General features: G+C 47.0%; 2 protein-coding genes across 3 annotated transcripts in view; one reads left to right on the top strand and one right to left on the bottom strand.

Moving 5' to 3' along the window:
• Window positions 1-15,848, top strand: part of LOC105498124 (eukaryotic translation initiation factor 2 alpha kinase 1) — a 41,992-nt gene extending 26,144 nt beyond the window's left edge. For both annotated transcript variants that reach the window (XM_071095334.1, XM_071095333.1), the window contains exons 12-15: window positions 10,600-10,714; window positions 10,936-11,018; window positions 12,716-12,949; window positions 15,203-15,848. In XM_071095334.1, coding sequence (XP_070951435.1) covers window positions 10,600-10,714; window positions 10,936-11,018; window positions 12,716-12,949; window positions 15,203-15,334 — 564 coding nt within the window. In that variant the 3' untranslated portion in view covers window positions 15,335-15,848. The remainder of the gene's footprint in view (window positions 1-10,599; window positions 10,715-10,935; window positions 11,019-12,715; window positions 12,950-15,202) is intronic.
• Window positions 1,440-6,971, bottom strand: LOC105497862 (ankyrin repeat domain 61). The gene is made up of 3 exons (XM_071095339.1): window positions 6,756-6,971; window positions 5,108-5,205; window positions 1,440-2,546 (listed from the first exon to the last, which is right to left on the bottom strand). The coding sequence occupies exons 1-3, from the start codon at window positions 6,969-6,971 to the stop codon at window positions 1,544-1,546; spliced, it is 1,317 nt and encodes a 438-aa protein (XP_070951440.1). The 3' UTR covers window positions 1,440-1,543.

Here is a 15,848-nt window from a genome sequence, read left to right as displayed (position 1 = left end):
GAGATGGAGTCTTGCTCTGTTGCCCAGGCTGGAGTGCAGTGGCACAATTTCGGCTTACTGCAAGCTCTGCCTCCCGGGTTCACACCATTCTCCTGCCTCAGCCTCCCAAGTAGCTGGGACTACAGGCACCTGCCACCATGCCCAGATAATTTTTTGTATTTTTAGTAGGGACGGGGTTTCACTGTGTTAGCCAGGATGGTCTCGATCTCCTGACCTCGTGATTCGCCCGCCTCGGCCTCCCAAAGTGCTGGGATTACAGGCGTGAGCCACTGTGCCTGGCCAATTTTTTTGTAGAGATAGAGTTTTGCTATGTTGCCCAGGTTGATCTTGAACTCCTGGGCTCAAGTGATCCTCCCATCTTGACCTCCCAAAGTGCTGGTATTGCAGGTGTGAGCCACTGCACTTGGTTGTAAGTTGACTTTTTTAAAGTAGTAATTTTTGGGCATTTGAAAATCCTCTGTGGAGTATAAGTACTTTTTTTCAGGTAGTAAGTGTGCTCTGAGTACTGATAAAATCAGTGGTGCTGAATGTTACTTAGTGCTGACAGAAGTACTCATTTATTGTTGCAGACTTAGAGGTAAACTCTATAATTACTCATCTTAAAGTTTAACAAAATGGGAAGTTTTTTTTTTTTTTTTTTTTGCTGTTTTAAAAAAGTCTGTAGGCCGGGTGCGGTGGCTCAAGCCTGTAATCCCAGCACTTTGGGAGGCCGAGGCGGGTGGATCACGAGGTCAGGAGATCGAGACTATCCTGGCTAACATGGTGAAACCCTGTCTCTACTAAAAATACAAAAAAACTAGCTCGGCGTGGTGGCAGGCGCCTGTAGTCCCAGCTACTTGGGAGGCTGAGACAGGAGAATGGGTAAACCCGGGAGGCGGAGCTTGCAGTGAGCCGAGATCAAGCCACTGCACTCCAGCCTGGGAGACACAGCGAGACTCCGTCTAAAAAAAAAAAAAAAAAGTCTGTAATGACTATTTGGTTCTCATCCACAAAAGACTATCAAGAAAGAGAGAAGGCCGGGCGCGGTGGCTCAAGCCTGTAATTCCAGCACTTTGGGAGGCCGAGACGGGCGGATCACGAGGTCAGGAGATCGAGACCATCCTGGCTAACACAATGAAACCCCGTCTCCACTAAAAATACAAAAAAAATTAGCCGGGCGTGGTGGCGGCGCCTGTAGTCCCAGCTACTCGGGAGGCTGAGGCAGGAGAATGGCGGGAACCCGGGAGGCGGAGCTTGCAGTGAGCCGAGATCGCGCCACTGCACTCCAGCCTGGGCGACAGAGCGAGACTCCGCCTCAAAAAAAAAAAAAAAAAAAAAAAAAAGAAAGAGAGAAAATACATTTGTGTCTTTGGCTGAAGAGATTGACATTAATTTGCTTACTTTTCAGCCCGAAGTTAAATCATGGAAAGGGCATGAAAAAACAAATCTAGAAACAAAAATTTTAGTAGGCAAATCACTTTATTTTTTGGAAAGTGTTCAAGAACCAGTAGTTTGTACATTTGGGATGTCAAAGGTGATAGGTTAAGCATTTTCTGGGACATGTCTAGCCAGAAAATGCAGTTTGAGTGGCTGGAAGTCCCTGCTGCTGTGAAGCTGGGAGGTCTTGTTTCAGGAGGTATGCCAGGTCGTAACAGCAGTAGACAGAATTCCATATCGTCACCGGGAGAAGTTGCTTCAAGTGCTGTTTGTATTTCTCCCCGTAAATATTCCTGATGTTTCTTTTGCAGATACCCTGTAGGGATAAAGGTTTTTGCGATTGCTTTATTAGGGTGTCCCTTAAGAGGCGGAATTCTGGTAGCATGATTCCTGCAGGGAGAATTCCTTGGTTATTGGTCATTCTCAGAGGATAAGTGTGATAAAGTAGCCTGGCCAGAAGTGCCGTATCTCTTACATTGAAACTGCGCTGAAGGTACATATAAATTGGAGATTCCCCGTTTCTTGTTAAAATGTTAACATTTGCTTCAAAGTCAAGCAGGAGATTGATGATTGCCTCTCTGCCTCCAAAGCATGCCTCGTGGATGGCTGTTTGGCCTTTGTAGTCCTGGGCATTGACTTTGGCTCCATGAGTGAGCAGCAGACGGATGCAGCTGACCCCCGCCCCGAGCAGTCGGCCTGCTTTGCTTGATGCGGTGCACACTGCAAGCTTCAGGGGCGTGTTTCCCGTGGAAGAGACAGCACAGTTGACGTTTGCTCCACAGGCAATGAGCATTTCCATCATCTCCTTATTCAGCATGTTTGCGGCCATGTGAAGGGGTGTCATGCTGGCTTCATTAATAGCATTGACATCGGCACCATTTTGGGCCAAAATGGAGAGAACTGGATAGCAACCATATGCTATGGCCAGGTGGAGTGGTGAACGTTTGTTGCTTTCCCCTTGAGCGTTAACTTGAGCCCCGTGTGCACACAAGATGCGGAGACACGTGATGGCATTATTCTGAATGTCTGTCAGGATCCTGTGCATTCTGTTGCCTGGTTTTGCCCACGTGGTGGAAGTGACTGGCCAGTGCAGTAGTATTAAGTTGAGTGTGGTGAGGCCTGTTGTGTCCCTAGAATGGGTATTGATTACACATTACACTGAATTCACAGTGGGAATGGCTCTACGTGAACAGTTAATGCTTAAGAAACCAATATTTATTTGAAGTCAGACCCTTTAGTTACCTTAAGGATGTGTTTCACAATCTGTATTGCTGGGTAGTTTCTCGCTATCCCAGGGTTTTTCGGGGGATGTGGTGGGATGTATCCCTATACAATGGGGCCTAGCTTCATTTTTTATATACATAAATTTTTTTTTTTTGAAAAATTCTTTTCACTTTTCTACAATGTCGTGAAGGAGGCCCAGCTTCTTGGAGCGGCCTATTTTTACCCGTGCTGCCCCCACTAGGGCTGTGTCCCTCCAAGGCTGTATCTTAGTGATTTCTGCAGCCTGGCACCTCACATAGTGCTGGGCTGGGTTACTGGCTTTCCGTGAAATTGTGTGGACTTGAGTGTGATCTGTTATCACCATAGAAGTGAGCCGTGAAGGCCCAAACTCCTGTTGACTCCTTTCTTAGTGGCTCTGTCTCTGCTCTCCTACCTGACATTTTTATGCGTGAGTGTGTAGGGAGCAGAAGAAGTGACAGGGGTTGAATCTGAAGACCTGTGGTCATTCTGAAGTTCATTCCCTGCTCCAAGCTAGGTGGAATGAGCATTTTACAACTTGGCCCTCATCACAGAAGCGCTTCCAAAAATTCCTTTGTTTTGGCAGAGAAAAGGGAAGGTTTATTATGTAAATCTAACTCCTCTGCTGAAATTAGAAAATGATTTTAGTTCACATATATCTGTTCAGCGTGAGGCCTTAGGCTATGGATATGGTGAAACAGCAGGTGGCCCCTACCTTTGTAGGGCTTACAGTCTAGCAGGGAAGATAGACGTGAAACAGTGAAACAGCTCAGTAAATACTGGAAGCTGGCAGAGTTCTAGAGGGGTGCAGAAGCCTCACATAGCGCATGCGGTATGCAGGGTAGGAAAGGGTCCCCTGAGGAGAATGGGGCGAGTCTGTGATGGTTGAGATGTGGAAGGGACTTCGAGAGGACTTGCAGAGCTGGGGTGGGGTGCTAAGGGAGAGTCTGGGAGCAAGACAGGTCGGGTGGGTTTTTCTGGAGCGTGGTAAGGATTTGGGGCAAGAAGTTCTATTATTATTATTATTGGGATGGAGTCTCGCTCTGTCGCCCAGGCTGGAGTGTGGTGGCGTGATTTCGGCTCACTGCAATTGCCGCCTCATGGGTTAAAGTGATTCTCTTGCCTCAGCCTCCCTAGTAGCTGGGATACAGGCGCCTGCCACCATGCCTGGCAAATTTTTGTATTTTTAGTAGAGATGGGGTTTCACCATGTTGGTCAGGCTGGTCTCGAACTCCTGACCTCATGATCCACCCACCTCGGGGTCCCAAAGTGCTGGGATTACAGGCATGAGTCACTGCGCCCAGCCTATATACTACTTAATTCTTTCATTCACTCAGATAGTATTACTGGGCACTTGCTAAGTAATTGATTTGGTTGAGGTGGTGGAGATACAGTGGTGCACAAGGTGAACTTGTCTTTCATGCGACTTACCTTCTAGTGGAGAGTAATAAACAAGAAAATCCATTATCAGCTGGGCACGGTGGCTCACGCCTATAATCCCAGCACTTTGGGAGGCTGAGGCGGGTGGATCACGAGGTCAGGAGATCGAGACCATCCTGGCTAACATGGTGAAACCCTGTCTCTACTAAAAATACAAGAAATTAGCCAGGCATGGTGGCGGGCGCCTGTAGTCCCAGCTACTTGGGAGGCTGAGGCAGGAGAATGGCATGAACCCGGGAGGCGGAGCTTGCAGTGAGCCAAGATTGCGCCACTGCACTCCAGCCTGGGCGACAGAGTGAGACTCCGTCTCAAAAAACAAACAAACAAAAAAGAAAATCTATTGTCTACCTATATTTTATTTTTCACACCTAACTTTGGTGGTTAAACTTATTGAGGGCTATGGCAAGGACTTTACTGCATTCCTCACAACACCACCATTGAGCACTTAATCCTCAGAATGTGCATTGATTTGGCAAAATGTTTGTGATGTTGGATTTTTCTCAGTGTTTCAGATTATCTCATCTACTCAGTAAAGACATTGGTTCATTCATAACATGATAATGTGTAGTCTGTCACCTTGAAGAACGAACAAGTCCAAACCTAAGTGGAAAAAAATGTATGAACTGAAAAAAATCTATATCAGGTATATCCTCACTTAGAAATGATTGCCAGTGAAGCTGGGTGCTGTGGCTGAAGGCTGTAATCCTAGCACTTTGGGAGGCCGAGGCAGGTGGATCATTTGAGGCCAGGAGTTCAAGACCAGCCTGGCCAACATGGTGAAACCCTGTCTCTACTAAAAATACAAAAGTTAGCCGTGCATGGTGGTGCATGCCTGTAGTCCCAGCTACTCGGGAGGCTGAGGTGGGAGAAGCTCTTGAACCCAGGAAGTAGAGGTTGCAATGAGGCAAGATTGTGCCACTGCACTCCAGCCTGGGCGAAAGAGCGAGAGCCCTGCCTCAAAAAAAATAAAGAAGAAAAAAAGACATGATTTTCGGTGGAGTTAACTTACCTGACTTCTGGGTCAGCGCCATGCCGTAACAGGCAGAGCAGACTCTGGGCCTTGTGGTACTTGGCAGCCAGATGGATGGGGATGATGGACTCTGTCTGCTTTGGAGGGAAAACAAAACACATTGTGTGGTTAAAAATACTGTTTGTGTTAGCTTGCCATTTCAAAGGCAATACATTTATTTACTGTCTCATTGGCTTACTCTTTTTCTGGTATGTGCATTGAAAGTTTCCTTTTCTACTACCTGTTTTAAATGATCAAAACTCAGTGGATTCCCTACTATAAAATCTGTGTTTTACAGAAACGCACATTTACTGAGGCAACAGAAATAACACTCGAAAGCTCTGGAAAGTTTTGAAAGTTGATTCTTCCAGAGAGCCTGTGGTGTGATATTAATGGTACTTGCTATGAAGTCACTTAGTCCTTAAATTAACCCGCAGGGTGATGGACAAGTAGGTGCCGTGTTGTTGCCAAAAGTCGTATTATCAGCAGTAAAACCTGAATCTTAAGGGTTTTCAAATATAACGCAGCATATGTTCTGTCTATGATTAGTAGAGCTGTTTGTGCCAACTCTCTTTTTTTTTTTTTTTTGAGACGGAGTCTCGCTCTGTCGCCCAGGCTGGAGTGCAGTGGCCGGATCTCAGCTCACTGCAAGCTCCGCCTCCCGGGTTCACGCCATTCTCCTGCCTCAGCCTCCCGAGTAGCTGGGACTACAGGCGCCCGCCACCTTGCCCGGCTCGTTTTTTGTATTTTTTTTTAGTAGAGACGGGGTTTCACCGTGTTAGCCAGGGTGGTCTTGATCTCCTGACCTTGTGATCCGCCCGTCTCGGCCTCCCAAAGTGCTGGGATTACAGGCTTGAGCCACCCCGCCCGGCCGCCAACTCTTAAAATACACACATGTAAGTAGTGGTTTTACACCATGGCTATAAGATAAGACAGTAGGGTACAAGAGAGGGTGACTTCCTTTTTGGAAAAAAAAAATTTAATTGTAAAGGTAATAATCATTGTATAAACATTTAGAAACTGAAAATGTATATATTAAAAGGGAAAAACTATTTTTTGTTTGTTTGTTTGAGATGGAGTCTCGCTCTGTCATCCAGGCTAGAGAGTGCAGTGGTACGATCTCGGCTCACTGCAACCTCTGCCTCCTGAGTTCAAGCAATTCTCCTGCCTCAGCCATCTGAGTAGCTGAGATTACAGGCTCCTGCCACCGTGCCCGGCTAATTTTTGTATTTTTAGTAGAGACGGGATTTTGCCATGCTGGCCAGGCTGGTCTCAAACTCCTGACCTCAGGTGATCCACCCACCTCGGCCTTCCAAAGTGCTGGGATTACAGGTGTGAACCACCGCGTCTGGCCAAAAAAGGGAAAAACTAATTTGACCACTCGGAGATTAGCACCATGGGTATGTTTGAAAGATGACATGAATGGTCTTCCAGCCACACAGGATCTGGTGTTTTCTCGTGTTGGTTTGTGTGTGACATGTGCAGGGGAGGCTTTGAGGGCTTTGGGGAGCACTGCAGTGTGTGTGGAGTGAGCTGGGGTCGTGCCTCGTAAGGGCTGTGAGCTTAGCAGGTTCACCAGCTTTAGATGATGCTCGTTTCTAAGCAGCCTGACTTTTTTCCAGAAGTGACCGAGCAGAAAAGAGGGTACCTGGCTCAGAAGTAATCTGCTGCTGGTGGAGTTGGGCAGAATGGTGATGGGCTGGTTGACAGGGTGATTTCTCAGGAGTACCTCGATCGTAGTGCAGTCTTCTCTCATGATGGCTTCATAGAGTTTCGAGTGAAGTGCTGCGGATGGGCCATCTTCCAGGGACGTGGCACTGTCAACCACCAGGTCTCTGCTTCCTTTCCTGGGTATATTCCCCATGAGAAAAACGTTAAGACTTCAGGGGAAAATGTTGTTATGGAATTGGTCAGTTTCAGTCTCTTTATGATGATTCTTTCAGTTCAGTTCTATAACTGTTCTAGAATTTGTCAAGAATTGTATCTGTGAAGGCAGTCCATCAAAGTTTGGAACCAAGCTTTGGTCCTTGATCCAGACTTTGTTCCTTGATCATATAATGTCAAATGTCAGCAGTTTTTAGGGTTTTCTACTCTATCATAAAGACATATCCAAGCTATTATCTTACACCTTTATTTCTGATTTCTCTCCAGTTCAAGTGTAGCTGAAACAATGATCAAAGCTAAAAAAGAGGAATTTATACATTAAAATACAAAGTTTAAATTATTACTTTTAAAGTAAGAAAAGTTTTAACCTATTTTTTAGTTTTTATTATAATAGAATCTTCCCTCTCCCCATTACAGGTTCCGTTTTTCTCTGGCATAGGAATAGTTTGAGAGATGTTTTGGGTCTGCACTCGTTGCTTAAATAAAGCCATTTAGTGTGATTTATTAGTTCCTAACCCTGGCTAATACATATGAGTTATCTGGGAGCTTTTAAGAAATATTCAAGTTGGCTGGGCGTGGTGGTTTATGCCTGTAATCCCAGCACTTTGGGAAGCCAGGGCAGGCAGAACACGAGGTCAAGAGATTGAGACCATGCTGGCCAACATGGTGAAACCCCGTCTCTACTAAAAATACAAAAATTAGCTGGCTATGGTGGCGTGCGTCTGTAGTCCCAGCTACTCGGGAGGCTGAGGCAGGAGAATTGCTTGAACCTGAGAGGCGGAGGTTACAGTGAGCCAAGATGGCGCCACTGCACTCCAGCCTGGCAACACAGTGAGATTCTGTCTTTAAAAAAAAAAATCGGCCGGGCGCGGTGGCTCAAGCCTGTAATCCCAGCACTTTGGGAGGCCGAGACGGGTGGATCACGAGGTCAGGAGATCGAGACCATCCTGGCTAACACCGTGAAACCCCGTCTCTACTAAAAAAATACAAAAAAATAGCCGGGCGAGGTGGTGGGCGCCTGTAGTCCCAGCTACTTGGGAGGCTGAGGCAGGAGAATGGCGTGAACCCGGGAGGTGGAGCTTGCAGTGAGCTGAGATCCAGCCACTGCACTCCAGCCTGGGCGACAGAGCGAGACTCCGTCTCAAAAAAAAAAAAAAAAAAGGCCGGGCGCGGTGGCTCAAGCCTGTAATCCCAGCACTTTGGGAGGCCGAGGCGGGCGGATCACAAGGTCAGGAGATCGAGACCACAGTGAAACCCCGTCTCTACTAAAAATACAAAAATTAGCCGGGCGCGGTGGCGGGCGCCTGTAGTCCCAGCTACTCAGGAGGCTGAGGCAGGAGAATGGCGGGAACCCGGGAGGCGGAGCTTGCAGTGAGCCGAGATCGCGCCACTGCACTCCAGCCTGGGCAACAGCGTGAGACTCCGTCTCAAAAAAAAAAAAAAAAAAAAAAAAAAATCAAAGTTTTTTCATAGTGTAAGAAGCATGCTCACCCATCCAAACCCAAAGAATGAACTTGGAGGCACAAAGAACAGTGAAAGTCAGACTTTTAATAGCAGTCTTGTAAAGTCGTGTGTCTGGTAGGCAGGTACACCCAGGGCAGTTACAATAGGTAATTTATCTCCTAGCTTGCAAGTCCGTACCTCGGTTCCTCATTGGTCAAGGACTACAGGGTTACGATCTTCCCGGAAGTCGCCTGAGTTGCATTATCCCCTTAGAAGGTTATACCCTGGTCCCTTCCCCACTTAAGTTTGGATTTCCCAGTAATGAAACTGTCTTCCCTTTTATGGGCTGACTTCTCCTTTACATCCTGTTTGCTTATTGTGATCTTCTAGGTGGATGAGCCATGCGGTTTGTTACATTCACAGGCTAGCTGCCAGTGCTTAGATTTATCATGCCTTGAAAAAGCCATTTAAAATGTTTTCTCACACATAGAAAATCACATCTCTGGATGCGACAAGACAGTTCTTTTCCTTTCCTTCCCTTTCTTTTTCCCTTACCTTTTTTTTTTTTTTCTGTCTTTGAGACAGTCTCATTCTGTTGCCCAGGCTGGAGTGCAGTGGTGTGATCTTGGCTTGCTGCAACCTCTGCCTCCCAGGTTCAAGCAATTCTGCCTCCACCTCCCGAGTAGCTGGGATTACAGGCATGCACCACCACACCTGGCTAATTTTTGTATTTTTAGTAGAGGCGGGGTTTCACCATGTTGGCCAGGCTGGTCTTGAACTCCTGACCTCAGGCGATTCACCCACCTTGGCCTCCTGAGGTGCTGAGATTACAGGCGTGAGCCACCATGCCCGGCCGAGGACAGTCATTTCTAAGAGCTTCTTGGGTAATGATGTGCAGTAAGGGTTGGGAGGCATTTGTGTACAAAGCATGCTCTACATTAATATTCTCCAAATTTAGAATAGCCTTGGGACTTTTAGGAATACTGATGCTTGTGTCCACCCCCAGGAGTTCTGATGCAGTTGGCCTGGGGAATGGGTTGAATGTTGATTTTTTTTTTTTTTTTTTTTCCTTGAGGCGGAGTCTTGCTCTGTCACCCAGGCTGGGGTGCAGTGGTGCAATCTTGGCTCACTGCAACCTCTGCCTCCTGGGTTCAAGTGATTCTCCTCCCTCAGCCTCCTGAGTAGCTGGGACTACAGGCGAGCACCACTATGGCCAGCTAATTTTTGTATTTTTAGTAGAGATGGGGTTTCACCATATTAGCCAGGCTGGTTTTGAACTCTTGACCTCAAGTGATCTACCTGCCTCGGCCTCCCAAAGTGCTGGGTTTACAGGCATGAGCCACCGCGCCTGGCCGAGGTTTTTGTTTTTTTTTTTTTTTTTTTTTTTTTTCTTTTTTTTTTTTTGAGACGGAGTCTCGCTGTGTCGCCCAGGCTGGAGTGCAGTGGCCGGATCTCAGCTCACTGCAAGCTCTGCCTCCTGGGTTCACGCCATTCTCCTGCCTCAGCCTCCCGAGTAGCCGGGACTACAGGCGCCCGCCACCTCGCCTGGCTAGTTTTTTGTATTTTTTAGTAGAGACGGGGTTTCACCGTGTTAGCCAGGATGGTCTCGAACTCCTGACCTCGTGATCCGCCCGTCTCGGCCTCCCAAAGTGCTGGGATTACAGGCTTGAGCCACCGCGCCCGGCAAGGTTTTTTTTTTTGAGACGGGGTTTTGCTCTTGTCGCCCAGGCTGGAATGCAGTAGCATAACCTTGGCTCACTGCAGCCTCTGCCTGCTGGGTTCAAGCCATTCTTCTGCCTCAGCCTCCCCAGTAGCTGTGATTACAGGCACGTGCCACCACGCCTGACTAATTTTGTATTTTTTAGAGATGGGGTTTTACCATGTTGGCCATGCTTGCCTCGAACTCCTGACCTCAGGTGATCTGCCTGCCTCAGCCTCCCAAAGTGCTGGGATTACAGGCATGAGCCACTGCACCCGGCCGGATGTTGAGATTTTTAAAACTCCTGGATGATTCTGATGTGCAGGCAAATTTGGGAACTATTCCTCAAATATTTAACTTTTGAGGGGCTGCTTGCTCCTGAGTTCCAAACACTGAAAAACATTTACAAGTTTTTACTATTTGTTTTAAGAAAGCCAAGGAGTTGACTTGTTTTGTTTGTTGATAGCCAAGAAATATTTTTCTTCATGGCCCTGATCAGCAAGTAAAAATAGGAGACTTTGGTCTGGCCTGCACAGACATCCTACAGAAGAACGCAGACTGGACCAATAGAAACGGGAAGAGTAAGTTTTTTGTTTTGTTTTGTTTTCTTTGCATAAGCAAAAGACATGGTTGCACATGTTAGTATTTAAAGAGAATCATAAAGATTTAATAGCAAAGGTGAGATAAAGATAAAAAGAACCGTCGTTACCTTAGGAGCTACACTGCTTGCTCATAGTAAATGTTATTTAATGTTGACAATGCTAACACTGCAATGTTTAATATGTGACTTTTGAAATGATAGGAACACCAACACATACGTCCAGAGTGGGTACTTGTCTGTACGCTTCACCTGAACAGTTGGAAGGATCTGAGTATGATGCCAAGGTAGTATTTGTTGCTTTCTGTCCTTTCATCCAACTTATTTGGCAGTCGTAAATAACAAACAGTACAGGGCCGGGCGCAGTGGCTCATGCCTGTAATCCCAGCACTTTGGAAGGCCGAGGTGGGTGGATCACCAGAGGTCAGGAGTTCAAGACCAGCCTGGTCAACATGGTGAAACCCTGTCTCTACTAAAAATACAAAAATTAGCTGTGTGCGATGGCACATGCCTGTAGTCCCAGCTACTCTGGAGGCTGAAGCATGAGAATCGTTTGAATCCAGGAGGCGGAGGTTGCAGTGAGCCCAGATCGTACCATTGCACTCCAGCCTGGATGACAAGATCAAAACTCCGTCTCAAAAAAAGAAAAAAAACAAACAGTACAATGAAATGCAGAAGCTCTGTCATAGAGATGTTTTTGGAGATAACCAAGTACTCTAGATTATTAAGTGGCTCAAATTGCCCTAAGAAGAAGCCTCACTTTTCAGTAGAGTCTGTGTTGCCTACTTTACCATTTCAAAATCCACAGGTGTCACACATTGTTTTTGTTTGTTCATTTGTTGTTTTTGAGACAGGGTCTTACTCTGTTGCCCAGGTTGGATTGCAGTGGTGTCATCATAACTCATGGCAGCCTCCAACTCCTGGGCTCAAGTGATCCTCTCACCTCAGCCTCCCGTGTAGCTGTGACTTCAAGAGTTGTTCCACCACACCCAGCTAATTTAAAAAAAAAAAAAAAAAAAAAAAAAAATATATATATATATATGTAGAGATGGGGTCTTGCTTTGTCCAGGTTGATCTCAAACTCCTGGCCTCAAATGATTCTCCTCCCTTGGCCTCCCAAGTGCTGGGATTACAGGCATGAACCACTGCACCTGGCCTAAATCGATTTTGAAATGAGCTTTCCCTTTAAAACATCACTGTTCACCTCAGGAAGCTAGAATTCATGGAAGCCTGTGTTCAGCCTTTCTTCTAATTGTTTTTTTTTTCAGGCTTCGGTGAATAAACGCCGAGGGGAAGCCTGCCCCTTGACTCCCCTTGAAATAGAATGAACATGCTGTAAAGTTTGAATCCCCATTGTTCCTTGAAGAAATGCTAAAATCCATTTTTCAAAACAACAGCCTAGTAAAATTTTCTTCCTTTTGATGGCTCCTTGAGCTTTTTAGTGATTGGGAAAGAGCTGTCAGAAAAAATGATGGCCGCCCCTAAAACTTGTCTAGTGAAGACCTTTCTAAAAAAATCTGTTTTTAGGAGTAGTATCACAGATTTTATGCGGTTTGTTAAATGTCACCAAGGACACTTGGTAAGTATGAGTGGAGGCAGAGGTGAGACTGGAGGAGAACCCGCGACCCACTATGGCTTCCCCGCAGCTGACACTAGCAGGCGTGAGCTCATGTCCCTCTCCCTGGGTCAGGCCTGGATTGTTACGGGGTGCTGAAGACAGTTGTATGGTCGTGACTGCTGTGGGTGGGGATTATCCCTGCCCTCCACCTGACCATCCATTCTGCGTGCCCACGGATGCCCCTTTTTGGGGTTGTGAAAGTCCCTGTCTCTGATGAGCCATCCTGCTCTGTTCCCTTCCTTGTGGGTGACTGTATATCCTCATTCTTAGAAACCCTCTCCTGTTTGGAGGGTGGAACACGGAAATGGAAACGTTCTTCTCACTCTGTATTTCACTACTGAGTTCCCCCTTTTTTTCTTTTTCCAGTCAGATATGTACAGCTTGGGTGTGATCCTGCTAGAGCTCTTTCAGCCATTTGGAACAGAAATGGAGCGAGCAGAAGTTCTAACAGGTTTAAGAACTGGTCAGTTGCCGGAATCCCTCAGTAAAAGATGTCCAGTGCAAGCCAAGTATATCCAGCACTTAACGAGAAGGAACTCATCGCAGAGACCATCTGCTGTTCAGCTGCTGCAGAGCGAACTTTTCCAAACTTCTGGAAATGTATGTGCTTTTGTTTTTCTTGGACCTGGAGTGAAGGTGGTTTTTATTTCCTCTCTTGGGGAAGGAAGGGGTGGGTGGTGCCCCTGGAGGCTGGGGGTGGAAGAGGCAGATGATGGTTCTGGAGGCGGGGCCTATTTGTTCTCATCCACTTGCTGCTACTCAACTGCAGGGTGTGCTCGCAGGACTCACTCCCCTTAGGGTAGCAGCTCTGGCCCCAGCAGGCACAGGAGGTATCTGCTGGTGTTCACAAAGAGGAGTGGAGGGCCGGGGGCCAACCCCACAGCTAAGGCCGGGTAGGAAAGCTTCCTGAGGCCTGGTGGGTGTGACTCTTCCCCAGAAAGGCCGGAGGGGCCCGTCGGGTTTGCCCCTTCTGATGGCTGGGCCTTTAAATGTCCATGTCAAAGTCTGACTCTTCACCACCTGCCTGCTGTTATGGGCTGTCTAGGTGTCTGTCGGGGGCTCATCACTGGCAGGGCTGGTGAGTGCTGAAGTGGTGGGCGGGTCCCTTGAGGGTGTTTTGGTCACTGATGAGTTTATCACTCTCAGAATTTCGGGTTGTAGAAAATCCTGGCACCTCCCTGGGTCGTGCTGAAGAGTGTGCCCCAGGGGGGCTGCTGCCTTCCCTGTGCAGTACACAGCCACTGCAGACCACCCAGGAGAGGCAGGGGTGGCCTGGTGTGGGGGTCTGGCTGCAGCTGCTGCCCTGGACATGGTCTCTGTACATGTTTTTCTTTTTAATGCTGAGGAAAATATGAAGCTTAAAATAGAATTTGTTTAAATTGTGAATCCTGGCCAGGCGGGGTGGCTCATGCTGTAATCCCAGGCATGGGATTTTGGGAGGCCGAGGTGGGAAGATTGCCTGATGTCAGGAGTCCTGGCCAACATGGTGAAAGCCCCTGTCTACTAAAAGTACAAAAATTAGCCGGCCATGGTGGTACACACCTGTAATCCCACCTCCTCAGGAGGCTGAGGCAGGAGAATCACTTGAACCCAGGAGGTGAAGGTTGCAGTGAGCCGAGATCACACCACTGCACTCCAGCCTGGGCGACAAAGCGAGACTCCGTCTCAAAATAAATAGTGAATCCTGTTTCAGTGAATAGTTGAGCTTAGACTCCTATTGGTGCAAACAAAATATTTAAACCCATTCTCAGAGTTCCCTGACTGTATCAAGCACTAGGTTGAATGCCAGTAGCACGCTTGTATTCACTGTCCACGTAAGCAGGTTGACTCCCTACCACCTGTCTACTCTAAGAATTATAAGCACCAGGCGCGGTGGCTCACGCCTGTAATCCCATCACTTTGGGAGGCCGATGCAGGCAGATCATGAGGTCAGGAGTTCAAGACCAGCCTGACCAACATGGTGAAACCCTGTCTCTACTAAAAATACAAAAATTAGCCAGTTGTGAGCCACCACGCCCAGCTACAGATGTGGTTCTTAAAACTAAGTATAAACATTTATCTTCACACATGAAGGGGATTTTCTAATGCTCAGTTAAGACAGCTATTAGAGACCATAGTTATTTAGTATTTATAACCATAGTTATTTAGGATTTCTACTGTCTTGCAAAAGTTTTTTGTGTAAAATGAAACCTTGGCTGGGTGTGGTGGCTCATGCCTGTAATCCCAGCACTTTGGAGGGTTGAGGCAGGTGGTAATTGAGGTCAGGAGTTCAAGACCAGTCTGGCCAACATGGCGAAACCCCATCTCTACTAAAAATACAGAAACTAGCTGGGCTTGTACGAGAGCGCCTGTAATCCCAGCTACTTGGGTGGCTGAGGCATGAGAATAGCTTGAACTGGGGAGGCACAGGTTGTAGTGAGCCGAGATCATGCCACTGTACTCCAGCCTGGGCAACAGCAAGATTGTCTCAAAACAAAAAACAGGTCTGGGGGGGAAAAACAGTCCAGGCACGGTGGCTCACGCCTGTAATTCCAGCACTTTGGGAGGCTGAGGTGGGCAGATCACTAGGTCAGGAGATTGAGACCATCCTGGCTAACATGGTGAAACCTTGTCTCTACTAAAAATACAAAAAATTAGCCAGGCATGGTGGCGGGCGCCTGTAGTCCTAGCTTCTCTGGAGGCTGAGGCAGGAGAATGGCGTGAACCCGGGAGGTGGAGCTGCAGTGAACCGAGATCGCGCCACTGCACTCCAGCCTGGGCGACAGAGTGAGACTCTGTCTCAAAAAAAAAAAAAAAAAAAAAAAAATAGTAGTAAGTTATTTTAATGGAGTTTAAAATATTTTCTCCTTACAGGTTAACTTCACTCTACAGATGAAGATAATAGAGCAAGAAAAAGAAATTGCAGAACTAAAGAAGCAGCTAAACCTCCTTTCTCAAGACAAAGGGGTGAGGGATGACGGAAAGGATGGGGGCGTACCTGTCTAACCTTCCTCAGGCTGTATCTGTAGGATGAAAGTGGACTTAACTTTTAAGGTAGTTAACTGGAATGTAAATTTTTAATCTTCATTAGGGTATAGTTGGTATAATTCTTAGTTGTATTTAGTAAGCCTTTACAAGACTTTTTAAAGATGTCAGAGTGCCCCAAGCTGGTGCTCCTTCCTTTCCTGCCTCACAAGCTCCTTTTCCTGAATTTCCTACCTAAATGGTCTATGAAACAAAAAACTTGGACCTTATCCTCAATTATTTTTTCCTTTCAACTCTGTTGACCCTCTGTCTGGTCTTTCTCTAGAAGGTTCTACCACAGAAATTGACGTGTGCCCCTGTCACTGCCCAAGCCCAGGCCTGCACATACTCACTGGACTGTTCCAGTTTTGACAGCTGCCGGTCTTCCTACCCCTTTCACACTGCAGCCAAGTTCATTACCTGAAGGACGCCTGATCATTTCATTCCTTGGCTCCAAACCTTCTGCTGCCTCTAAGATAAAAGCTCAACTTCTTAA

This window comes from Macaca nemestrina, chromosome 4 (genome assembly GCF_043159975.1).
Source record: "Macaca nemestrina isolate mMacNem1 chromosome 4, mMacNem.hap1, whole genome shotgun sequence".
Taxonomy (NCBI): Eukaryota; Metazoa; Chordata; class Mammalia; order Primates; family Cercopithecidae; genus Macaca; species Macaca nemestrina.
Note: the sequence above shows the minus strand (reverse complement) of the source record. Positions and strands in the feature narration are given on the sequence as shown.

Bases quoted from the DNA above. Each gene is read 5' to 3' on its own strand.
- LOC105497862 (XM_071095339.1), bottom strand. From the start codon at position 6,971: ATGGGGAATATACCCAGGAAAGGAAGCAGAGACCTGGTGGTTGACAGT. The intron at 5,206-6,755 runs GTACCCTCTTTT...TTCCCTCCAAAG, and splicing joins GCAGATTACTTCTGAGCCAG to CAGACAGAGTCCATCATCCC. The intron at 2,547-5,107 runs GTAAGTTAACTC...TACCCATTCTAG, and splicing joins GGCGCTGACCCAGAAGTCAG to GGACACAACAGGCCTCACCA.